The sequence below is a fragment of the Aotus nancymaae genome, unplaced genomic scaffold (assembly GCF_030222135.1).
Source record: "Aotus nancymaae isolate 86718 unplaced genomic scaffold, 86718_ANA_hifiasm-v0.15.2.pri h1tg000019l, whole genome shotgun sequence".
Lineage (NCBI taxonomy): Eukaryota > Metazoa > Chordata > Mammalia > Primates > Aotidae > Aotus > Aotus nancymaae.
The window spans coordinates 40,317,103-40,343,700 of NW_026988431.1; the positions used below are offsets into that span (position 1 = coordinate 40,317,103).

The 26,598-nt window shown below is 35.5% G+C and overlaps 1 protein-coding gene and 1 long non-coding RNA gene across 4 annotated transcripts in view; one reads left to right on the forward strand and one right to left on the reverse strand.

The window, feature by feature from the left end:
• The window catches only part of LOC105706597 (uncharacterized), a 158,283-nt gene that overhangs the window by 30,456 nt on the left and 101,229 nt on the right, over positions 1-26,598 (forward strand). For both annotated transcript variants that reach the window (XR_010343469.1, XR_001104859.2), the window contains exons 2-3: positions 8,876-8,967; positions 16,671-16,777. This is a non-coding gene — a long non-coding RNA (uncharacterized LOC105706597). The remainder of the gene's footprint in view (positions 1-8,875; positions 8,968-16,670; positions 16,778-26,598) is intronic.
• Positions 1-26,598, reverse strand: part of PLSCR1 (phospholipid scramblase 1) — a 31,693-nt gene that overhangs the window by 3,400 nt on the left and 1,695 nt on the right. For both annotated transcript variants that reach the window (XM_012437097.3, XM_012437098.3), the window contains exons 2-7: positions 20,082-20,107; positions 16,680-16,760; positions 11,567-11,769; positions 8,904-8,946; positions 6,103-6,323; positions 5,823-5,984 (exon numbers count right to left, since the gene is read on the reverse strand). In XM_012437097.3, coding sequence (XP_012292520.1) covers positions 5,823-5,984; positions 6,103-6,323; positions 8,904-8,946; positions 11,567-11,769; positions 16,680-16,760; positions 20,082-20,094 — 723 coding nt within the window. In that variant the 5' untranslated portion in view covers positions 20,095-20,107. The remainder of the gene's footprint in view (positions 1-5,822; positions 5,985-6,102; positions 6,324-8,903; positions 8,947-11,566; positions 11,770-16,679; positions 16,761-20,081; positions 20,108-26,598) is intronic.

Here is a 26,598-nt window from a genome sequence, read left to right on the forward strand (position 1 = left end):
TCAGAAATGCAAATAATGATCTTCAACCAATAAACCGTCAGGACTAGATAATTTTTAGCTAAATTGTAGACATTTTAAAATAGAAAATCACTATAATAAAATTTCAACATTTGGATATAAGAAATTGGTATTATATAAATGTTAAACTTTTAAATCCATTAACGTAATACTAATTGGTAAAAGCATTCTAAAAAGAAAATCATAGATTCATCTCACATGCAAGTATAAATGCAAAAGACTGAAATATAACAATAGCATATAGGACCTAGGTATGTATCAAAGGAATATAATATTAAAAATGTACTATGATAATATTGTTGTTGGTAAGCTATTTTATTTACTTACTAATGATTTATTTATTTACTGTTGCTGCACCCAATTTTCCTGTAAAAAAAGCTAAAGCAAAGATAAGTGAAAGTATTTGTTTAAGGTCACACAGATAACTATTTTGAGGATGGGTTTCAAACCTGGGCATCTGGCTCCAGAGTCTGTACTCTTTTTTTTTTTTTTTTTTTAAGTAATTAGTTGGCTTAAAGACATGAAGAAAAGATAACCAGAAAGGTAGATTGTTCGCACAGCCTTTGAAAATTTGCTGTCCTGATTTTAAGTTTTTACTAAATGTTGGTGGTTTTCCAGTTTGCTTTCCAATTTTCTCTTTTTCTAGTTAAAATCATAGGTACAGACTGAAAGCTTACAACCGTTACATTAAAACCAGATGGACTGGGTTTCTTTGTAATAATTATAACTTGTATCTTCCTCCCACATTTTTTTTTTTTTTTTTTAAAGAGAAAGAGAGAGAGAGAATAGGAAGGAGGAAAAAGGAAGAGAAAGAGAGAGAGAGAATGGGGAGGAGGGAGAAGGAAAAGAAAGAGGGAGAGAGAATGGGAGTATTGCTTTCCTGCCCAGGCTAGAATGCAATTTAGTAATGGGTATTGAAAACCTCTTTTATACTGATAGTTATACTTAATGATGTAGTCAGGAAGGAATAAGGGAAGAAGATAACAAACAAACAGCCAACCAATATTTAATTTAAACCTATAAAATGCTATGCGATTACTGAGGAGGGATTTACTTCCAATTATATAGTCACCTTTGGAATAGGTGTGAGGTGGTAATGTATGTTTTGTGTATTTGAAGTGGAGAGTTCTATAAATGTTTATTAAGTTTTCTTGTTCCGGGTCTGAGTTCAAGTTCTGAATATCCTTGTTAATTTTCTATCTCGTTGATCTATAGAATCGTTAGCTCTTCTTGTTGCATTGATCCTTTTGCCATTATGTAATGTCATTCCTGGCCTCTTTTGATCTTTGTTGCTTTAAAGTCTACTTTATCAGAGGCGAGAATTGCATCTCCTGCTTTTTGTTTATTAGTTTATTTTTACTCTCTGTTTGATTGGTAAATCTTCCTCCTTCTCTCTGAGTCTTTGTGTATTGTTGCATGTGAGATGGGCCCGGATGCAGCATACCGATGGGTTTTGGCTTTTTATCCAATTAAAATATATATGTTTAATACCGGTGTTTGATGCTAGCTGGCTGTTTTGCCCATTAGCTGATGTAAATTTTTTATTGTGTTAAAGTTCTTTGCTTTTTGATATATTTTTGGAAAGGCTGATATTGGTTGTTCCTTTATATGTATAGTGCTTCTTTCAGAAGCTCTTGTAAAGCAGGCCTGGTGGTGGTGAACTCTCTAAGTACTTGTTTGTTCGCAAAAGATTTAATTTTTCCTTCGCTCATAAAGCTTAGTTTGGCTGGATAGGAAATTCTGGGTTGAAAGTTCTTTTCTTTAAGGATGTTAAATATTGGTCCCCACTCTTTTCTGGCTTGTAGGGTTTCTGCTGAGAGATCTGCTGTAAGTCTGATAGGTTTCCCTTTATGGGTAACCTGACCTTTCTCTCTGGCTGCCCTTAGTATTTTCTCCTTCATTTCAACCCTAATAAATCTGGCGATTATGTGCCTTGGGGTTGGTCTTCTTGAAGAATATCTTTGTGGTGTTCTCTGTATTAGCTGGAGTTGAATATTACCCTGCCTTGCCAGGTTGGGAAAATTCTCCTGAATGATATCCTGAAGAGTATTTTCCAACTTGGATTCATTCTCTTCATCACATTCAGGCACACCTATCAAACGTAAATTAGGTCTTTTCACATAGTCCCATATTTCCTGGAGACCTTGCTCATTCCTTTTCATCCTTTTTTCTGCATTCTTGTCTTCTCGTTTCATTTCACTGAGCTGGTCCTCGACTTCTGATATCCTTCCTTCTGCTTGATCAATACGACTGTTTAAACTTGTGCATGCTTCACGAAGTTCTCCTGTTGTGTTTTTCAGCTCCATCAATTCACTTATATTCTTCTCTAAATTGTCCATTCTCGTTAACATTTCGTCAAACCTTTTTTCAAGGTTCTTAGTTTCTTTGCATTGGGTTAGAACAAGTTCTTTTAATTCACAGAAGTTTCTTATCACCCACGTTTTGAAACCTGTTTCTGTTATTGGAACACACGTGTAATCTATTAAGCCTTGTTCCGTTACTGATGAGGAATTGCAATCCCCTGTAGAGGGAGAGGCATTCTGATTTTGAGTATTCTCTACCTTTTTACGCTGGTTTCTTCCCTTCATTATATATTTGTCCGTCTGTCGTCTTTATAATTACCGACTTTCTAACTGGGTCTCTGACGTCCAACTTGTTGATTCCCTGCGCCGAAATCTGAGCAATCCACTGAGCCGGCCGAAACAGCGGTGTTAAGATTGATGGTGCTTTTCTGCCCGGGAATCTCCAGACTCTGCACCAAGAACTGGCGTGCTAAGGCACCAGCAAAACCGCCACGCCAGCCACAAGAGTCGCCCTGGCGACCCGTGGAGCTCCTCCACTGGGAATCTCCTGGTCCGTGAGCAACTAATATTCGTCTGAAAGTGTGGCGTCCTCTCGTTCTTTGCGCTTTCACTGGGAGGTACGTGCCCGAGCTGCTAATCATCAGCCATCTTGGATCTCTCTCCAGAGTCTGTACTCTTGACCATTATGGTAGTCTGCTTTTTAAAAACTTATTTACAGAATACTAGTGAAAATCTAGTTGAGAGGGTAGCATAAAACAATCTGTGGGACCACATAAAATATATATCACCACTCAGGATCAGTTTCTGTATTTTGAGATTCCTGAAACACAACAGTGGTAGGATTTCAGATTTCAAGCTCATAGACAGGACAGACTTGGCATGTTAGTTTCATGTGGCCATATTTTTTCCCCTACAAAGAGTTTGCCTTGAAAGAGACAGACTCTTTTATCATTCATATTGGATAGAAGATCTACTAGGCTGTCTCTTACTCACCATTGAGATAACCTCAGATAATTCCTATCTGTTTACTGCAAACTCTCCATTCCTTTCCTCTATGTAACTAAAATACAATATAACCTTAATGCAAGTCATTAACTTCCCATATATATTTTATATGATCCACTAGAGCCCATTGATTATATTTTACTGACCCCTGACCTAGATGTGTATTAGTATTTGATACCTTACTTTTTTTTAAAATTGTTTTGTTTTGCCATTCTGACAACTTTGTAATGGCATTACATTGTAGTTTGAACTTGCATTTTTCTAATGACGAATAATACTGTGCATGTTTTAAAATACTCATATGTCATATGTATTAGTCTGTTCTCACTGTGCCAATAAAGGCACACTTGAGACTGGGTAATTTTTAAAGGAAAGAGGTTTAATTGACTCAAAGTTCCACATGTCTGAGAGGCCTCACAGTCATGGCAGAAGGCGAAGGGGAAGCAAGACATGTCTTACATGGCAACAGGCAAGAAGAAGTGCCGAGCAAACGAGGGAAAAGCCCTTTATAAAACCATCAGACCTAGTGAGAACTCACTCACTATCACAAGAAGAGCATGATAGTAACCGCCTCCATGATTAAACTCCCTCCCACCAGGTCATGGAAGGGAACTACAAGATGAGATTTGGGTGGGGACACAGCCAAACTATATCATCATATTTACAATTTCTTTAGTAAAATGTCTGTTCAAAGGATGCCTTACTTTTTAAAAAGCAGACTATCATAATGGTCAAGAGGACATAAATCAAGTGTTTTTCCTTCAAGATTCTTAACTTGGCCATTGGTAATATCAGAATAATAACACATCAAATTCATCTCCAAAATTTTTTTCATCCTCACTTGACATCAGATTCATGAATTAGTTCCATATAGTACACCTATGAAATGTCTCATTCTAAAAAAAGTCCCTTTTTTTAGAATGACTCCTGCCCTGGCTGTGGAACAGGCTTTTATCTCTTTTATTACTTCAAGTTTCCATGCCCAGTGATGCCCTGGTGGATTTCATGCTCCTTAGTGATCCCTCATACTAATAATTTCTGCTTTGAGGTGTCAGAATTTCCACTGTCAACCATATGGAAAATTCTTCAAGTGATATTTCTCAATTCTTTTCATAAGAGTACCTTGGTATCATCATTCTAGATAAATGGAATAAAAGTTAATTTATTATATGGAATGGATGCTTTAAGGTATCCATCAAGAAAGGTTGCTAGATGAAACATAAATTCTTTAACATCAAATATAAGAATTACACAATGCTTTTCCAGTGTTTTCATTTATTTACTAAAAATAAAATATATGATAGCTAAACTTCTTTTAATATTGTTCCTTGAGTGAGCAATTACTTTTCACTTCTCTGGATGTAGGATAGAGATTCCATCCCCTACATGAAGAACTTCTATTATATATACCCCTATATAAAATTTTTATACATGCATATTATGCATACATATACATATACTCTCTATACACAAATCCTTTTATAAGAGCCTTTTTAAAGTTTCTAAATCACATGTGTTTTCTTAAAATTTTGAATCTCTGTTATTAGACTATGAAGTTAATGAGGGAAAGGATTTATCTTTATATAGCTAAGGTCTGATGAAGGAATCAAATACCGTATGATTAAAGAAGGCAGGCAGATCATGTAAATGAATGATACTGGCTGAAAAACCTCAGTAAGTGGGGAGATAGTGGTAGAGTTCCTGTGTCATTATTACAAGGGGCAGCCTTACACATCTTTAGTAGATTTTTGTCCTTTCTGTGGAAAGGTAGGCACAGTTAACCCAATTTTCCAATTTTCCAAGAGAAACAAGAAATCAAAATTAAGTTATAAAACCTTCTGATTTTTAAACATTTGCAATGAAAAAATTAGATTATAAGTTTAGACCATCTGTTGTGGAATAAATACTCTAATGAAATTCTACAGTGTATTACAGTAAATATACAAATATTAATATGTTGCAGCTTCTGGTAACCTAATTTAATATAGGGAAAAGAAGAGACCACAGAGAAGCATAATTGGGTAGTGCATATTATACTAATTTTCTCAAAACTATCTTTGCATAATTGGACTTATTGTAGGAATTTAGATGTCAGATCTTCTGAACATGGCCTTGAGCACTGGCAGCTAATATTTCAGATTAAAGAAGAATCCATATGCTTTGGCAATCAGACTTAGATGACAAGGTTAACGTTTTGTTTAAAACAGATAATATACAATGTCATCACACAGAAACCACCATGTTTAACTGATAGATGATTTGCTTATTTTTATTTGACTACACAGGTCTGCTTCTTTTTCCATTTATTACGACCAACACTGACCTTTAATTAGAGTGATAACTACCGTGCTAACCAAAATTAACTATATTAGAACATTCCCTTGCTATTGAGACATTGGCACACAATACTTATTTAATGCATTTATAACATCCTGCAAAATTACATTCTTCTCATATTAGGAAAACAAATCCTATAAACATTATGACATCTCTTACCTCAAAATCAACATCTCCACAACAGCTGCACACAACACATGGACCACTTATTTTTAGTACATCGTCTCTTTTCTCATTTTGAATTGTAAACTTTGGTAGACATGGGTGCCAGGTCTGAATAACATAACCTACTGGTACACCAGGAGGAGCCTGGATTTCTATCTACAAAGACAAAATAATATATGTAAATGTAATAATAATCATAATGCCTAGGTTCAATGAAACGATAGAAATTCTTGCTGAATTATTTTACAAAGTGCCCTGGTAATTGCTCACAGACCTCCTGAAGGCAGCAGGGACAACAACAGCTGCTACATCTTAGTGGTCTCTCCAGAGTCATGACTTCTTGACCCATATTATCAATAATCCTCAAGGTAAAAGGCCTAGATGGCCCACAGCAATTTCGGGTACAGCAGTCAGTATCTTCCACTGCAAAGTAAACCCTCTGTCCAAAGCTGTTCTTAATTTCATATTTGTTATTAGTTTCAAAACCTGTTAAAACTAAAAACATAAAAGACAAAGTCATAATCACCTCTATGTTAAAGATATTGAATTTATCCTAAGGTGTTATAACATCTAGCTATACCAGTTTTAGATGATACTCCAAGTGGCATAAGGAGAAGGAGAAGAAATGATGTTTAGAGGTGATCCAGGCAGAGAAAAATGGCAAAAGAACAAGAGAAGGAGAGATTATTAATATAGAGAGAAATTAGGCCCTTATGTGAGACACTAAAAACAAGTTATATCTTCCTAATTCTACAAACGAAGAGAGACTTTGCTGCTGAGGGTTGGGAAAATGCTGCGGGTAGTCACACTGGTGCTCGGTGTATAGATAAAATGTCCACTAATGCAGGGTAGTTTTTGTGTAATGTGGAGGCGAATATAAGAGGATTGCTGTTTATGCACTGTGAAATTTTATATTAAGTCAATTGGCTTGAGACCGTCTTGTAAACCATACTTATGTCTTATTTTTTTTTGCAATGTTTTTGAAAGAAGGCAACACACATGCATAAAAACTGATGGAGTGAAAATGGAAAGTGAATTAGAATGTCACACTGGACCCAGGGCATTTTTATTCAGCTTAGCAGTAGTTGTTCAGAAGTAGGAGGTGGGTATTGGACAAAGGGTGTTTGGCAACCAAGACTTCCACTCACAGAATATCTAGACCATGGGCATCCTACGTGAACTCAGCACTTAGATGGGCTAATCTTTTCATAAGGGAAACAGATGACTCAGAATGCTGACACCCACATGCTTTTTTATCAAGGGCTTTCTATATTAAACCATACATTGGAAACCTCTCCCTATTGAAAGTCAGAAAGCAGCAATAACTGTCCCACTTGTACATAGCCCTCAGTAACTGGGGTCATGGATGTCAGAAGCCTGAATAAAATGGTGAGTGATTAAAAGAAATATATGGAGGCAAAGTCGCTCTATAATGCCTAAGTGGAAAGACTTTTAGTGGGATAAAGATGGCCTTCACAAGTCTTATTGCCATGAACTCCTTTAGGTGCCCTTGGTGGGACACAGACAGGCCCTGTAATCTGCACTGATAAGAACCACCCCTGATTTCAACATCTGAAATAGTCAAATGTTTGGTGAGAAAAAAATCAAACTGATTTTGAGACGGCATTTATTATCTAATTAATTGTTTCATTAAGTAGCTTAATCTCAAAAATCTCCAGCTTATTTGTAAAACAACATTGGCTTACATAACCTTTAAACTTTTTTCATTTACTTAAATATGTAAACAGATAAACAAATTCTGATTATGTCTTTATTATCTTCTGTGTTTTGAACTGAGAAAAAAGTAAATGCCTATTTTATGCTCAGATGCTAAAAATCTGAGTAATTTTCATCTTTTTATGTCACTCATAATATGAAAAATTAACATAGACTTTCAGTTTTGGAGAAAAAGAAACAAAAAACTAGAGACATTTCTTTTTGGAAAAAAGCAAAATTAGAAACTAGTAGATTTGGAACTTTATATATCATAATTAACACATAGTTAACAAATATTTATAAAGCCTATAAATCTACAACAAAAGATAAATACTGGGCTGTGTAATGTTTGGTTATACATCTGTTTGGATTTTATAGCCTTAATAATATATACCATAAAACATTTAAAAATTCAGAATACAAAGCTCTCTTCCAGAGAGAGTTTTGTTTAGATAAAAAAATCAGATAAATTATAATTATCTAATAATGTGCATTATAAATAACTTAAATATAATAGATGACAATTGTATATTTTAGCCAAATCCATTATTCTGCTTGTACAATTCATGTTCTAATTTTTACCAGTGGAAAGAAACTTGGAGACAGGTGAAAATGAATTTAACAGACATATTCCTAAAAACTGGTAGAGTTTTTATTAAACCTTTTATATCTAGAAGGAAAACACTATGGTTCATAAATCTACCTGGGGACGTCTTCTCCTGGCAGCCATTGTAAAACATTAATTGGCTTCCTAAGTTTGTTCTTGCACCTAAGGAGTCCTGTACCAAGGAAATGTGAGGCCATTCAGCAGAGCACCAGGAGTGCTCTTCTATGAAGCCAAGCCTGCAGGCTAGTTGGTCAGCATCCCCCAATGCTGCAGTGCCCTGCATCCAACCTGGTATACAAAGGTTTTCTAGGGTTCATCTTAACTCCCAAGAGAAACTGTGGGAACAAATGATAATTTTCCAAAACTTTCTCATCCAAACAAAAAAGATAACTTACTTTGGAATATGACTCCATGCCATTCTGAAGTTGATCACAATTACAGAGAAAACAGTTTAAGTAGTAGAAGCCAGATAAAAAGTGATGTATGAAGAGAGGAGCAAAATAAAGGTTTTGACTATTTTCCTTCTAAGTTAGTGTCAATATCCCGAGGAAAGTGCCCAGCATAATGGAATTTTACCTTTCGATTCCTAAATTTTAGAAATGAATTGCTGATGTTTATTATTTTTTTATAGTAAATAACCAGTTTAACTGTCCCATATAAGTGAGAGTGTTATATTTGTGGAATTTGATGTTTCTTTATCTGCATAAACTTCTATTCTTTTTAGAAATAAGATTAATACAATGAACACCTACCTTCCAGAAGTTCAATTTGTTGATGAATCAGTATCTGATCTATCTAATACAGGAAAAAAATGTGGTAAGTATATGTCAAATGAAGTTTTTTTTAAGCCAACCAAATTAAAATTTATGTATTTATATTTTTAAAGTACATATAATCAATTATCAATATTTAATAGCTTATATTACTTTTTAGTGTAAAACTGAAGTTAATATTTTTAATTAATAAAATATTTATTGTGTTCACAATTAATGTGTGAAAATTTAGATCAAATAAAATTGATTTACACTGGAGTAACTTTAAAAACTAGAAAGTTGATACAAATGCTCGATACTTTTATGAAAAAATGCTCAACATCACTAATCACCAGGGAAATGCAAATCCAAACCACAATGAAATACTAGTTTTGCCCAATTAAGAATGGCTATTATCAAAAAGACAAAAACTAACAAATAATGGTGAAAATGTGGAGCAGGGGAAATTTGGTGAGAAAGTAAATTAAGACAGCCATTATGTAGTGCTTCCTCAAAAACTAAAATTATTCAGCAATCCCACTACTGTTTTTTTCAAAACAGTATTTTTTCAAATTTTTCCAAAATTTTCAAAACAAAAATTTCAAAGGAAAGGAAATCTATATGTCAAAAAGGTATCTGCACTGTCATGCTTATTGCAGCACTAGTAGTCAACATGTAGAATCAACCTAAGTGTTCATCAACAGATAAATGAATAAAGAAAAATTCTTTTTTTTTTTTTTTTGATAGGGAGTCTCACTCTGTCGCCCAGGCTGGAGTGAAGTGGCACAATCTCGACTCACTGCAACCTCCGCCTCCCAGGTTCAAGTGATTCTCTGCTTCAGCCTCCCGAGTAGCTGGGATTACAGGCGCCTGCCACTTTTTTCTAATTTTGTTAGAGATGGGGTTTCACTGTGTTGGCAGGCTGGTCTCATATACCTGACCTCGTGATCCATCCACCTCAACTTCCCAAAGTGCTGAGATTACAGGCGTGACCAGCTGAAAAATTCATTCTTAATACACACAATGGAATAAAAGTCAGCCATAAAAATGAATGAAATCCTGTCATTGGCAGCAACATGGTGAGCCTGAGTGCCATTACGTTAAGTAAAATAAGCCAGGTACAGAAAAAAAAATACTGAATGTTCTCACTCATACCTGAAGCTTAAAAAAATTGATCTCATAGAAGTAGAGAGTAGAACAGTGGTTACTAGAAACTGTGAAGGGTAGGGAGGAGAGGTATAAAGAGAAGTTGATTAATGAATACAAAATTATGGCTAGATAGGAGGAATAAATTCTAGTGTTCTATAGCTATGTAGGCTGCCTATAATTAGCAATAATTTATTGTATATTTTCAAATAGCTATAAGAGAGGATTTGGAATGTTCTCAACACTAAGAAATGATAAAATGTTGAAAGTGATAAATAGGCTAATTACCCTTATTTTATCATTACTATAGTATATGTGCATTAAAGTGCTACACCGTACTCCATAAATATGTACAAGTATTATGTGTCAAATAATTTTAAAAGTAGATAACAATCTTCCTTCTGGAAGAGGCTCAAGAAATATTGATAACTTTTTTAGCCATCAAAGAGGTTTTCTACATGTTTCAAATTTGTATTAAGCATACTTAATATCAACCTTTGTCATATGTGATAACATCCTTTATGTATTTTATGAGACCCTGATTTTTAAAATACCTATTTCTATATATTTCTTGCATAATATAATAATGACCAAAAATTCCTATATTGTGCCACTTAAGTGCATTGTGGGAAATTAAATTACTAAACACAGTGCAAGAAAGAAATGATTCATGAAATGAAAACTGGTTGAATATCACAAGAATATTTGTTTATATGTGTATAGACCGAACACACAGAGTTTCTTGTTTCTATTTGACCTACTTGATTTCTAACACCACATAAATATTAAACCTCTTATTGCTGAAACTAATTATAATTTAGTGAAACAAAATCCAGGACTTTTTACTCCTTTATTAATGGCATTTATAAAATTGGATCTTCCAAAAAACAAAAGCATCATCATAAAAATGTAGTTTTATTAGTTACAATAAAAAGGTGAGTCACATTGCACATAAAATATTAACCCCTTGTTTGTTGCCACTTATTGAAACTCAACAATAAACTTTATTTAAATTTTATTTCAAATTATAAGGCAATTATTCAATATTGAGATTAAAGAGCACCATGCCCAGTACCAAAGTTTCTGGATTGAAAAACCATTCTCAACTCTTTAGGTTCTCACCCCAGAGTGAGCGATATAAATTCTCTGGACCTCAGTTTCCTCTTTTGAAAAATGGAACTAACTGTAGCATTATATATCACAGATTTTCTGTAAGGATTAAATGAGTTAATACACGGATAATGTATACGACAAAAACAGGAAAACAGTACTAACTAAATGTTTGCTATTGGCTATTATCACAGATTGTATTTAAGATCACAGAAAATACTATTTTCTAAGGCATTTGTATTTTGCTTTAAAATTGAACTTGACCTAAAAGAATTAGAGTAAACTGTTAGCAGAAAATGTAGTTTTGCCATTTCAGACTTTGGTGAATTATTCATTTGTTAATCTGGTTAATCAAGCTGGAAGCATAGTTCTGTTTTTTTATGAGTATGTTGTGTCCTTCAAATTACCTGACTTAAATATTCTAATCCAGGTGGGCAGTTTAATGGAGTCGGTGGTGCTGGCATCCATGGTACCCCTGCAGCTCCACCTGGCTGATTATACACTGGCTGATTTGGGACAGGAAAGCCAGCTGGCCCAGGACCTGGATGGCCGGCTGGTGGGGGTGGGTAGCCGACCTGGGGCCCAGGGTAGCCAGCATATCCTGGAGGTCCTGAAATACAAAAAAGTGAAATGATATATAACTGTACCAAAAATGGAATCATCAAGCATTTTAGGGTTAACCCATCTATCTATATGTTGACATTTCAGCATAGAAATCTGTATCTGTGATGTTCAAGATATGCTTTTATCTTTCTGAGAATTTTCAGTGAAATATCTGTGATTGCACAACCACTTCTATTTTGGGTTAGTAGGCTGTAAATAGCCTTACCCTTACCATTCAAAACTCAGATGGAAAATATGCTTTAATATCTGAGAAAAATCAAAGTAAATAACCGTGATCTAGAGTCACCTACATAAAGATTCCGGCAAGCCTTCAAGAGAAAGAGACACGGCATTAGGTAGATGGCCCAAAATAATGGCTTTGAGTCAGCATTTCTAGGCCCAAAGGATCCTATGAAAAATGATAATTCTGAAATTCTAGGAAGTGACTTATATATGTATAGAACTGGGGGATAGTTTTGCCCCCCTCTTCCAGGGATATTTGACAAGATCTGCAGACTTCTTTTGGGGTCACAACTGGAGAGGAAGATAATACTGCACCTGTGGGTAGAGGCCAGGGCTGCGGCTACACATCTTGAAAGGCCCAGAACAACTCCCTAAAAATGAAGAATTGTCTAGCCCCAAATACTATAGTGCCACTGTTGAGATATGAAGGTGAAAGCATGTCATTTCTTTTAGGACATTCCAGATACCTGCTTGGGTTAACCCTTTGCCTTATGTTTTAAACCATAGTGTATTGCTTTCCTAAGCCTTCCTCGTTAAAATAAAATTTCATTATAATATTTAGGTTAGAAATTTAAATTTCACAATTTAACATTCTTTGGTCTTTGGAAAATATAATTTGAGAAACAAGGATGGCAAAAAACTGTAAGAGGCAGAAATTTAATAAGTGTAAGTGCACTTTATATTCTCTGTGAATGTGTGATCACAATGAAGCTTTATGTACTTATTTGTATGGTCCACAGAGTAGCAATTTTATAGTAGTGGAATACAATTTCAAAGGACTGTGCTTCTCAATATTGTAACATTAAAGCCTATGCAAAATGTAATACTTAGAATAGGAAATTTATAAATTCTTTTAAATGAAACATTTATGACAAAATTCATTTGCCTTTAAAAAAATAAGGCTTAGAAAAACAGATTAAACATCACAATGCATTGTAAATATAGCTTTTATAATTTATTCCTTCTATGATGAATGAATATTTACAAATGATCCATAATGTGATTGGCCGTGTTGAAGAATATGAGGAGACAACTCTCAAGGAGGTATCCTGCTGTCAGAGAGCTCACAGTCAACCTCTGGGAGAAAGAAAAGACATTTAAAACAAAAAAAATTTCATATGGATGTGATGGAGAGAATGTATGTGGGGGAGGGCAGGGCATGAGGCAGTTACCTTAGGTAAATATAATTTACATCAATATCTAAAAGATGAGGAGAGAAAAGCTTTATACGAAGATCTAGTGAGAAATGCTTCAGGAGGAAAGAAAGGCAAATAGAATACCTCTGACTTTGTAATGAATTTGACATGCTTGTAAAAGAGAGAGGAATGTCATAAGAAAGAAGATGACTGTTAGCTGTTAGCAAAGCAATAGGAAGCTGTTCATCTAAGAAGGCCCCTAGTAAGGAGTCTGGCTTTTGTTCCAGTTATAATTGGCTCATACTGGAGGATTTTAAGCAGAAGAATGAGTTCCATGGCCTTATTTATATCTTACAAAATTTTCAGGAGTACAAAAGCATTGGAATTTACAATGGAAAACACAGATGCAATCCCTGCCCATCATTGTTTAATGGGAGAGACAACTTTATATCCCCATTTATTCTAGGGAGCTATAATACCAATGTAATTAATTCATTAATTAGAATTGGAGACAAATGCTTTCAAGTAAGAGACCACAGTTGTATCACTAGAGATGCCAAAGGTCGTTATTGAGATGGGAAGAGAAAAGGGGAAGGAGTAGAACAGCTGCCCTGAGGGGTCACCTTTATGCTGAAATCTGAAGGATGCATAGGAGTTCAGGAGGCCAGAGTCACAGAAAGAACATTTCAGAGCAGAGTTCTGGGACAGTAACAAACACAGGCCTTTAAAAATCTGAAAAATAGCCAGTCTAGCTGAGCAGTAGTGAGCCAGGCTAAAGAGGAAGTTAAGAGAGATCAGGAAAAAGGCCATCTTGGGTCTAGTGTTAGCCTTTATCCAAAAAGTAATAGGACACTAATAAAACAGGAGCTAAACACTCTGTAATATGAGCAGATTCACATTTTTAAAGATCACTGGCATCAGCGCAGAAACCAGACCATAGGCAGACCAGTGGGGATGTGGAGATGTGATTTAATTTCTTTTTTTTTTGGTTGGCGGCAGGTGGGGGGATGTGATTTAATTTCTTACATTTATAACATCATCATAATTTTCCCCAGACTCTGAAAATATGATTGATTACTCCTTAAATCAATGAATTAAGCACAAAGAATTATTTGAAATTTGAGTACTAGTATAATTTATGTAAAGACTAATTGATTTTAAAAATATTTTAAATATGTTAGCAAATACTTGTCATTTATTATTTGCAAGCATTGTTCTCAGTGTTTTACATATACTTTCATTTACTCTACAGAGCAACCAAAATTGAAAATAACACCCTCATTTATAGATAAGAATATTGAGGCTTCAGGGTACTGCAGCTTATTTAAGACTACCACATAACTATTAGTACAGAAGGCAGAACTGGTTTACCAGCACATTTACCTATACAAATTTTTATTTTTTAAAAGCAGGCAGGACTGGACGTGGTGGCTCATTCCTGCAATCTCAGCACTTTAGGAGGCCAAGGCAGTTGAATCACAAGGTCAAAATCAGCCTGGCCAACATGGTGAAACCCGTTTCTACTAAAAAAAATACAAAAATTAGCCAGGCATGGTGGCACATGCCTGTAATCCCAGCTACTTGAGAGGCTGAGGCAGGAGAATTGCTTGAACCTGGGAGGTAGAAGTTGCAGTGAGCCGAGATCTCACCATTGCACTCCAGCCTGGGCAACAGAGCAAGACTGTCTCAAAAAACAGCAGGCAGGGCCGGGCACGGTGGCTCACGCCTGTAATCTCAGCACTTTGGGAGGCCGAGGCTGGTGGATCACGAGGTCAAGAGATCGAAACCATCCTGGTCAACACGGTGAAACCCCGTCTCTACTAAAAATACAAAAAATTAGCTGGACACGGTGGCACGTGCCTATAATCCCAGCTACTCAGGAGGCTGAGGCAGGAGAATTGCCTGAACCCAGGAGGTGGAGGTTGCGGTGAGCCGAGATCGCGCCATTGCACTCCAGCCTGGGTAACGAGCAAAAAAAAAAAAAAAAGAAGCAGGCAGAACTTGAAGCCTGATCCAAATTCCCTATGCCTCAGCTTTCCCACATATATAATGGGGATAATTAACAGTATCTACCTCATAAGAGTATTCTGAGAATTAAATGTCTTAATCCCTATTAACTCCACATTTAGAACAATGACTAAAGCACAGTAAGCTCTCAATTTTAAATTATCCTACTGTTAGCATCATTGTTATCTTAAGACCTGTGCTATATGTAATCTTGGACTTGAGAAAAAAAATCAAGCTGTATGGCTCTCTCTCTCTCTATATGCAAACTCTTAGGTCTGATTATATCTGAACTGTATTATTTATGTATATCTACTTTTAATTAGCAATTGGGTGGATTACACCATTCTCTTAAGTGCCTTGGATGAATATTATAGACTTGTTAATGATTTTCCAAACACCAGCTCTATAAGAATTTATAGCAGAGGTTCTCAATCCTGGCTTCACATTAGAATTAGTTGGGGAGTTAAAAAATTACCATTCCTTGAGTCCCACCACCAGAAGTTCTGATTTAATTTTTCTGGAATAGTACCCTGCCACTAGTATTTTTAAGTGCTTCTGGGTGAAACTTCAGCGCAGCCATGGTTGTGAGCCACCACCTTAGAGTCTTTGAGCTTATCTAGCACATATTCTTTTAGTTGCAAACAGCTGGTTGAAATCTGGGACCCACAGGGAGGTTTCTTGCTAGGCAGTTAAACATGACATTCAGCTCCTTAGCACATTTGTTTACTGAGAGAAGAAAACACAATGGGTACACCCTGCTATCCAAACCACATTCCCTTTGATCCTAAATTCCCAAGATGCTCTTTCAAGATGTGGGTAGCCTGCCTACTTATAAATCTGGCCATGCCATGGACTTTGCTATTTTTGAAGTTCTAGTAGTTTTGATAACTGCATTTGCCTAAATGAAAATCTCTGAATTCTTTCAAGCATTGGTTAAAAAGAAAAAATGTACTCAATTATGTATGTAGTGAAATGATACAATTACTTTTCTTAGAAATACAAGGATGAATCAGCATATATACAAAAATAAAGCTTTCATATATATTGTAAAATTAAAATGCTAATTATTCCCAGGTAACTGAATTTCTTTTAAGACCTTTTAAGCAGTCTTACTATTTTGATATGACTCTCACTGAACATTTTCCAAGCTACTACATGACTCAATTTATCAGGAATAAATTTCCTAAATGTGATTAAATTATCATAATTTTCGACCAGATGGAGAATCAATAAAATATTTAACTTAACATTTGTAGTTTGAGATGTACAATCTTGTATTTCATTTGCTAAATGTAAACATAATACTGTTTTTACTAGCTTTCTTTATACCTTTACTGTCCTCTATAAGTAAAAATTACTTCTAAGGAAAATGTATAGGCAAATAAAAATAATCAAGAACAGTGAGACTACCAAAATTTCATCAATATAATTTTTATAAAAAGACTAAAATAAAAACACATGCACAATTTTCTCTCTCTCTGGAATATTAATTGACTACTTTTATGTTTTCTTCTTTAATCAGCTACTTTACCTTGGAATGCTGTTGGTGGATACTGAGGCGGATACCCAACTGGCATGTTTGTTTGTGGGTGAGAATCATTCATCTGTGTGTCTGCAATTTAAGGAGAGGTAAATATATGTCTGATTAAATAAAATACATGATAGAAAGAAACAATGTATTATACTTAGATAATTTTCACTTGTGTGGTCTTATGCTGTATTGAAATAGGGAAAGTAAAATTTTCACTTAACATAAGCTGTGCCTGTTATCAGAGCTAATTTGCAATTAGCAAATTTGCTTAAGATAAATTCTTTTTTTTAGGTAAAATGAGTCAGCTAAGTTACTGGCACTGAATTACTAGTTTTTGAAACATGTCTGATTAATGTTCACTTCCATGTTTTGTTGGTATTAGAATAAAGACAGCTTTAAAATTACATATAGACTATGAAGAAAGAGATAAATGAAATTGATGGGATGTGAGGATGGTAGAATTATGGATGATTTTAAAGGTATCTATCATCACTGCTATAAGAATGATTATTTTAAATATTTAAAATAATGAATATACTTCAGTATTTAATGATATATTTTATGCTTACTCCAATAAAGTTGAGCCATATGAAATTCCCCAAATATAACTGGTTTTGACCCAGAAAAGCCATAATGTTTAATTACACTACACTAACATATTCAACATTGTTATTTGCTAATAAGGCTTGAGTAACCTTAATATATGCACAAATGGTTTAATCTCCTAATTATTAAGATTCATGTCTATCTATTCATTGACTTACCTACCCAGCCAGTCTCTAAATATCTACTGAGCATCTCCTGTGTCACCCTTGAATTAGGCTTTGGGGCTACAATGGCTCTGCTTTCATATAGCTTAAGGTGTAGTAGACACTACACTTACCTCCTTATCTATTTTTTTATGAATTACTAACTGTAAATTCAAAATCTTTTGTCTTTGAATCATGGAGATCTGGCATCAATATAGAAGAATATATAGGTCAAACTTCCACTGTAACACATTTTTTTTTGTATGTGTGTCTATTATGAACTTTCAAAGACCACTCGGCTTGTTAATCACATGGTTTTATCAGGAGGATTGGATTGTGTCCCCCACCACCCCCTGCTCCGGCCTTTTTCCTTCATAATTGGCTTCATCATGACTTCAGCAGAATGCAGTCAATGGTGATTGTGTAAATTCAAGCAAAAAAAAAGCCTCTCCTACTCATTCAAGACCAGCTTGGCCAACATAGTGAAACCCTGTCTCTACTAAAAATACAAAAATTAGCCCCCGGCATGGTGGCACATGCCTGTAGTCTCTGCTACCTGGGAGGCTAAGGCAGGAGAATCACTTCAACCCAGGAAGTGGAGGTTGTGGTGAGCCGAGATTGTGCCACTGCAATCCCACTGCACTCCAGCCTGGGCAACAAAGAGAGACTCCATCTCAAAAAAAGAGAAACCCCTCTCTTACTCAAATGAGGACTTTTTCCCTGGACAAACATTGCAGCATACCCTGTGATTTCTGAGTTGTCACACATCTCTGAAATTCCTCATCATTCTATCCCAAGCATTCTCTTCTATTTCTCAGCGTTAAATGACTGATCTCACTCCCTAGTTCTCTAGTTAATAAGGCCTTGCCTGCAGCCCCTACTCCGAACTTGAGTTGAAAACAGTAGCATCAAACTCAGAATAGATTTCAAGAAAACACTTTGCAAGCCTGAAGTAAAGATCTACCCTTGACAGGTACATCACATTGTGATACCTCTTAATAAGCAACATTGTTTGAGTTCTAGAACATAGAACACACACACATACACATATCCAGGAGCAGACAGATTCAAGAAATCATGAGCTCATAATCTCCGGACTTTTGGTGCCAAAGCAATGATTCTGATTTCAGGAATTCCAGGGGGAATTTATACAAGGAGAATAAGTGAATGGGCAGAGGTGTTCAAGTAGAACAAAGAGCATGTTAATTATGGTTTGATTTTTGCATTAAATGCAACTTTAAATAGCTTATAAAAAATACAAGTCTATCACATTGTCTTAAAGATATTTTATTTTTAATGTCTACCTGTATGTATATATACATATATACACATTAATTCATACACATGTACACATTTTATTTCTATTTATGCAAATGTATGCATACATGCCTACAGTTATATATACAAAACTGAAGCATTAAAAGGTGACTATGACCATGACCAGATAAATTTTTCTAAATTGAGTGGAATCAACTTAAAGCTTGTGGCAAATAAAACAGTGTAATTCTATATAAATTTACATTTAAAAAGCTTTGAGTTTTGTAAGTAAAAAGAAAATTTTAAAAGTTCACATGGGAAAAGCAAGGGGCCTAGTCCTAGAGATTATTTAATATATCTAATAAAGACTGACACTATAGTGACAGATAAATCATTTTGTTACCTCAACAAAGATAAAAGAGAGAATAAAGAAAAGCACTTCAGAAAAACAGGATTTAATTTTTGAATTTAATTTTTCCTATGTAGTGGGAATTTTGAACAATTTCCTTATATAATGGTGTCCCTCTTCAGAACCTTCATATCTTAATAAGACAAAGTCTTTTATTACTTGCTTGATAAATATACATCTTACTTAGAATTTTCTTGAGAGAAAAAAAGCCAGAACATAATAATTATTATTTATTTAAACCTACACACATGTATGTGATGAAATATACGTTGAAATATGTATCTGAGAGTTTATTACAATGAACTGAAATCTTATTATCTGTTAATTAGTATGATTTAAATAATCTTTATACATATAAAATACACAGAGAAAAGAGAATATTGTTCTGGCTTGAATATACTATATGTTATAGAACATATTTCCCAATAAATCTAAAATTCCTTAGCTCTCCAAAAGGTTTTCTTATTTTGTATTTATTTTTTTTTGAGACGGAGTCTCACACTGTCACTGGGCTGGAGTGTGGTGGCACCATCTTGGCTCACTGCCACCTTCATCTCCCAGGTTCAAGCAATTCTCCTACCTCAGCCTCCCGAGTAGCTGGGATTATAGGCATCCACCACGATGCCCAGCTAATTTTTTGTATTTTTAGTACAGACCGGGTTTCACCATGTTGGCCAGGCTGGTCTTGAACTCCTGACCTTGTGATTTGCCTGCCTCGGCCTCCCAAAGTGCTGGCTGGGATTACAGGTGTGAGCCACCAACCCTGGCCAAGGCTTTTTATTTTTATTGAAGAACCTAATGGTAGTGATATTTTTGCACATCTTCTCTATAGTCAAAATACTGAGTTAGACATTGTATTCTGGAGTATAAACAACAGAAAGCAAATTATATACTTTCAGACACTGAATGAAACATTATGACAAATAACAAATTACTAACAGATTAGCATTATAGGGAGGAAAGTAAACACTTAAGTAAATTACTTACGTTGTTTGTCCATGATTTAAACAGTTCTGTAAAAGAAGATCTGACATTAATACACTGTCTATAAGTTTACGAGTCGAATATAACAGTTGAAACAGGATACTTTAAAACTACCCAGTCACACTCATGGGATATTCCTCTCTATTCATCCAGCCCAGCCTTACCTGGTCATTTAAGGGCTTTGTGCTTAACTGCATTCCCCTTGCTGTGTTTCTGGGTAGGAATTTAGAAATTGTTGCTCAGCTCATGATGGTGAACACATTCTAAAGCCTTTTGAGATGAGGGTCCAGTGAGGCAAAAAGCTGTAAAGATACACTATGAGCTAAGACTTCAAATAGTAACCAAGCTAAAAACATCAGCCTTCACAACTTGCACTGTCTAAAGGAAGTGAGTGGTCAGTTCCCAGCCTCTGGACTTGGGCCCCAGGAATGTTCCAGCAGGAGAGCGAAAAATGTTAGGTATCAGTTCACACTACTGCAGTTATCTTGGGAAGTGTAGGTCTTGTGGAAGTGTTTTTTGCAAATTTCAGAAGGCCTGACACTACTCTATGCATTCAGAGACTTTTTTTTTTTTTTTTCTCAGAGAACCCACTCTCAGGAGTTGTCACAGCCATAGCATCTTGACCACCAAAGTGAAACTTTGTACTCGGTATTTATACAGCAACATAATAAGCAGCAAACATTCTATTCAATACTTTTGCCTTCCAGTGCTTTTATTCAATCCCAGTCTTTCCCACTACTATCCATTCACTACTTTTTCCATCTCCTGTAAATCCCGATGCCCTTCATCTCTTAATGACAAGGCATCAGGCAAAACTCTGTTACCCAATTGTTTTATCTTGGACCCACAAACACTTACACAAACTTTCCCCTTCCCAGGCCCACTCCTGTGCTGGCTATTCTTTAACCAACTTCTCCTACTGTGCAATCCTAAGTGGTTAATAAGTCAACTGATCCCTCTATATGCTCAACTAAAATCTAGAGTTCCAGAGAAGAATCTGCCTCCCTCCTTGCTGTTTCAGGAGGGAGGCAGATTCTTCTCTGGAACTCTAGATTTTAGTTGAAACAGCAAGGAGGGAGCCAGGGGTGGTGGCTCATTCCTCTAATGCCAGTATTTTGGGAAGCTGAGGCAGGAGGATCACTTGAGTTCAGAAGTTTGAGACCAGCCTGGGCAACATGGAGAGACCTTGTCTCTACTTAAAAAAAAAAAAAAGAAAGAAAAAAAAAATAGCCAAGCATGGTGGCGTGTGCCTATAGTCCCAACTACTTGGAAGGCTGAGGTGGGAGGAATGGTTGACCCTGGGAAATTGAGGCAACAGTGAGGTATGATGACATCATTGCATTCCAGGCTGGGTGACAGAGCAAGACTGTGTTTCAAAATAAATGTGTTTTATTTTTTGTTTTTTGTTTTTATTGTTGCCAACTGTAAGCACCAAATTGGTTGAAAAATTCAAGATAGGTTTATATGGTTCTGAAATAAATCAAAAGGTGTGTTTGTGTTACTAATTTAACTTCCCAGATTTTCTTAGGACAATAGGAACCCCAGTTTGCATTAACAGGTCAGAAATGAATTCTGTGGACCTCATCAAGCCACAAAGTTAGAAATATTAAAGTTTATACTTTTCCGCAATTAATCTATAAGGTGAACAAGCTAATAAACACATGGAACCAAAATAGACTAAAAGTTTTCAAGACTACATATGTGTTTTAGATTCCATATGAAGAACTGTATAAAGGAGACTAAATTCATACATAAAAGAGGACATGATTTTTGTCAACCTCAAATTTCTACCATCAAAGACTATACTTTAAAATGCCAATTTTCTAAAAATATGCTGAGTACTTTAACAGATATATCAGAAAATACTAATACATTCCAGATTAGAAATAAGTAGTATTCTTTAATTAACACACTGGACTACACATCTCTAAAGTCTTTACCTGCCCCTTGCTTCTTATAGGATCCCACTCTATAACATGTTTAGCTTAAAAAAATAAAAACATTCTATGGCCTTTAACCAATTTTAACAGAACTTTTAAGAAACTAGTGTTTCAGTTATTCTCACCTTGCCTACAATGTCAGGAAAGCACTAAATAATGTCTAAGGACAAATCCTAAATAAAATGTAAGAGAAAAAACGTAGGCAAGTTTTTATCTCTCTCTCTCTCTCTCTCTCTTTTTTTTTTCAAACAGACTACTGAATTGGAAAAAAATCATAGTTTCTGGATTGCAAATCTATACATCTGAGACAGAAAATATTTTTGTCATAATTTTACAATTTTTTTTCTTAGCATTTACTTGTTTTAGGCTTTCAAGTCCCATGCAAGCTAGAAATAAAGGATGTTCTGCAAAGATAAAGAATTCATTAACCAATGCTATGTATCCTGGTAAGGAGTGGTCCCCAATCTTTTTGGCACCAGGGACTGGTTTCATGGAAGACAATTTTTCCATTGACCAGTGGAGCAAGGGATGGTTTTGGGATGATTCAAGCTCATTACATTTATTGTGCACTTTATTTCTATTATTATTACATTGTAATATATAACAAAATAATTATATGATTCATTATAAGGTAGAATCAGTAGGAGGCCTGAGCTTGTTTTCCTGCAACTAGATGATCCCATCTGGGGGTGATGGGAGACAGTGACTGATCATCAGGCATTAGATTCTCATAAGGAGTGCACAATGTAGATCCCTCACACATGCAATTCACAATAGGGTCCTTGCTTTTATGAGAATCTAATGCTGCTGCTGATCTGACAGGAGGTGGAGCTCAGGCAGTAATGTGAGCGATAGGGAACAGCTGTCAATATAGATGAAACTTCGCTCATTCACCTGCTGCTCCCCTCCTGCTGTGCAAGCCCAATTCCTAACAGGTCACAGACTGGTACTGGTTGGTGATCCAGGGGTTAGGGACCCAGCTATTAAGAATAGGTGGAGGATCTTAAGCAAGGAGTATCATGAGTTTCAAGTCCTTGCCAAATGAGTACCAACCACAGAAATCCAGGAAAGGGAAAAAATCTGATTCTAAAACAATGGCAATTTGTTCATATTTGCTCTTTTTTTCCCACTTGATTACATTATTTTTCATCCTAAAAGATAAACTAGTGAGGATGAGAACCTACTGGCAAAACTACTGCAGAATAAAATCTGAGTCTTTGCTTTACTATACGTTTTAGAATTTTGGCATTTACCTAATATCTCAAGCATTGACAATGGCATGTAATAAGCTCAGGTGCAAAATGTTAAGTGTTCCTTGTATCTCTCCATGTGCCCAGTAGATAAAGCACTGTGTGCCAGGTCGCTAAAGTCATCCACTATGTGGATGCCTACATTCCTCTTTGCTGTTAAAATGATCCCTTGGGGTTTCTCAAGCTTAATGAGTCTATTCCAAGATGTATGTCACTCAGTTTGGGGAATAACTGGTTGTGCCCTGAATGAATTAATTAATGAGTTAATTAATTTAGCATAACTCATAAATAATGGCTTCTACCACACTTATTTTGTTTTTAATTTCATAAATACTTCAGAGAAAGAGAAAATCATCTTTATGGTGTACCAAAAAAATGTACTAAGGTTATGATGTATACTGTACCATTGGAATAACAATTACTCCAGGATGAACAAAGAACTTCAAATATAATCTGATTTTTCTAACTCTGTTAAATAAGACTTTGGAGGAAACAGAGGCATCATATATTATTTGCATATAAGTACACTTCTGTTAAAATTTTTCTACCAGAAATCATAAGTCCCCATTGCTTCTCTGGACTTCTTTATAACTGTAAACCTCTACTACCAGGAAGAGGAAGAAACAGCACACGGGATTTCCAGTTCTGCCTTCACAATTCACATTACAGTGAAACTCTTTTGACCCATCTCTTGAGGTCACAACATTTTTATCTTACTGCTTTCAAAAAGTATTAATGTAAAATCTGGAACTGAAAGGGGAAGCAGACTTAATTTTGAAAGTTCCTAAAACTAAAATTTGGTTACTCACACTAGATACGGGTTATTTATTTAAATTTACTTGTTAATTGCCTAAGAACAACCTCCCCTGCTTGTTCCCTCTAAATACAGGATAACAAGTTTCACATTCTCTTCAAGCCCCAAGATAGGGATATATGTTTTGAATTATTTTACCTAAATTCTACTGCTCTGAAAACAATCACAAGAATTCTAGGTCCCCAACTTCCTCCCAAAAAGTGAGAACAAGATACTAGACTAGAGGGAAGGCAGGAATTTTGAGTAGGCCAGGGGAACATTACAGAGGTAAGTCACAAATTAAATAATTTCCATGTCATTTGGGCAATGTTTGTAGGTAAATTTGATACGTTTGAAAATGTTTCACTGACATCTAAGAAGGAAAAATATTCATCTGTTGAACTGTGGTTTTGGTAAAACTTAAGTATAGAAAAAAATTATACATTTACACAAATGTGTGGGGCAAGCAGGTGGTGAGGCTTTGAGTACCCAGCACATCATACCTGTAAGATATGGGAATGCAGTGAGGTGACCGAGGCTGATTATAAATGCAAAGTACCTTGTAACAAGGAGTCTTCCCATAAAGATCCTCTTGTGTATTTTATGCTTAAACAAAATATATATGCTTAAAACCAATTTGGGATAGCCTTTTATAGCATTTTATATTAAACCTTGAATAAAAATGTAGATGATATGTCAACTAAAACCAAGTGAGATGATAGTGATCAAGTGTTCTACAAAACTAAAAAGTAAACCAAAGAGACAAAGGAAACAAATACTAAATCAGTTATTCTCATTTGATTGCTTTATTCTCTGAAAAGCCTTTCCTGACAACCCAGAGCTCCCTCACAAATTTGAGTTGTTTCTTTCCTTTCCTCCTAATAAATGATGAAAATAAACCCATAGAAGTAAAACTGATTTTAATGTGATACAGCTCACTAACTAGCTGAATTAAATTATTAAGAATTCATATTCTTTGCACCAATGTCTCTGATTCACTGAAAAAAGGAAAACTGACAACCTTCAGTGAAATTTGTTAAAAGACTCTCTTAAGGTATCTTTCTTATGTAAGATACAAAAGGCTTGAAGTTCAATTTACTTTCGTGCCACTTAGCTTTAACTAGGCCAGGTGCTATGGTTAGAATGTGTGACCAAAGTTCATGTGTTGGAAACTTAATTTCCAATGCAACAGTGTTGGGAAGTGTGGCCTAATAAAATATGATTAGGTTATAAACACTCTACCTTCATGAATAGATTAATGTTATCTTGGGAGTGGGTTAGTTATTGCCAGAGTAGGCCTGTAATGAAATCAAGCTCCTTGCTCTCCTGCTGTCTTGCCCTTCCACTTTCCACCATGGAAAGTGGACCTTCACAAGATGCTGGCACTTTGATACAGTCATGCACCACAACAACAGATCACATATATGATGGGGGTCCCATAAGATTATATACCATATTTTTACTGTACCATTTCTATGTTTCAATATGTTTAGATACATAAATACTTAACATTGTATTATACTTGCCTACAGTATTCAGTACAGTAACATGCTATACAGGTTTCTAGCCAGTAGCAATACTTTATTCCACAGTGTCAAGGTCTAGTAGGCTATCTGCAATCTCACTGGTCATTCCTTTTCTTGAATGAGCCAAGTTCCCTCCAGCCCAGGACTTCTACCTGTGAAGTTCCCTCTGTCTATAATGCCCTACACCACCCCACTCATCCACACGTCCATAGACAAGTTTATTTGGACTTCCTTCAGCTCTCAATCTGACTCTCCTCAATACCTCCCACCCCGCCACTCCAGTCTAAATAGTAGGCTGTACTATCCAGGATTGTGTAAGTAAACTCTATGATGTTCTCACCACCACAAAATTGCCTCATGATGCATTTCTGAGAACATATTCTTGTCTTTAAGCAACACATGATTATGTTGGACTTCCTAGCGTCCAGAACTGTAAGAAACACATTTCTGTCCTTTATGAATTACCAAATCTCAGGTATTCTGTTATAGCAGCAGACAATATATGGAGACATCGTTTTTTTTCTAATCACTTATTTAAAAACATATGGAAAATTGAAGAGTGCAACTATTCTGATTAAAAGTTGTTTTGGCTTTTTAATTTAGCACTATTCAGGGTAGTGCTATTGAATGTGTATATACAGATACACATATATACATATAAAAATACTTCCTATATAAATATTCACTAAATATAAAGCTTGTATGGTTTTTAAGGAATTAATTGAAGGCAGAGAGCATGCAAGGCACTATACCAGGCACTAGAGCACAATATCTTGACACTAGGGGAGACAGACAATTATAAATATATTATTAAAAATACTCTAAGTGCTATAGATAACAATAATGTTGCTGTAAGAAAGGGTTATGGCTTTTAAGTTACCACTAACTTCGACGGTGGTAGGGGTTTAATAAAAGTCAGACTGGGAGCTGAAGGAAATCTCAAATTAACTAGTCTATTGAGGTATGTGGGTGGGGTGTTGGAGGGCATTATAGATAGAGGGAACTTCATAG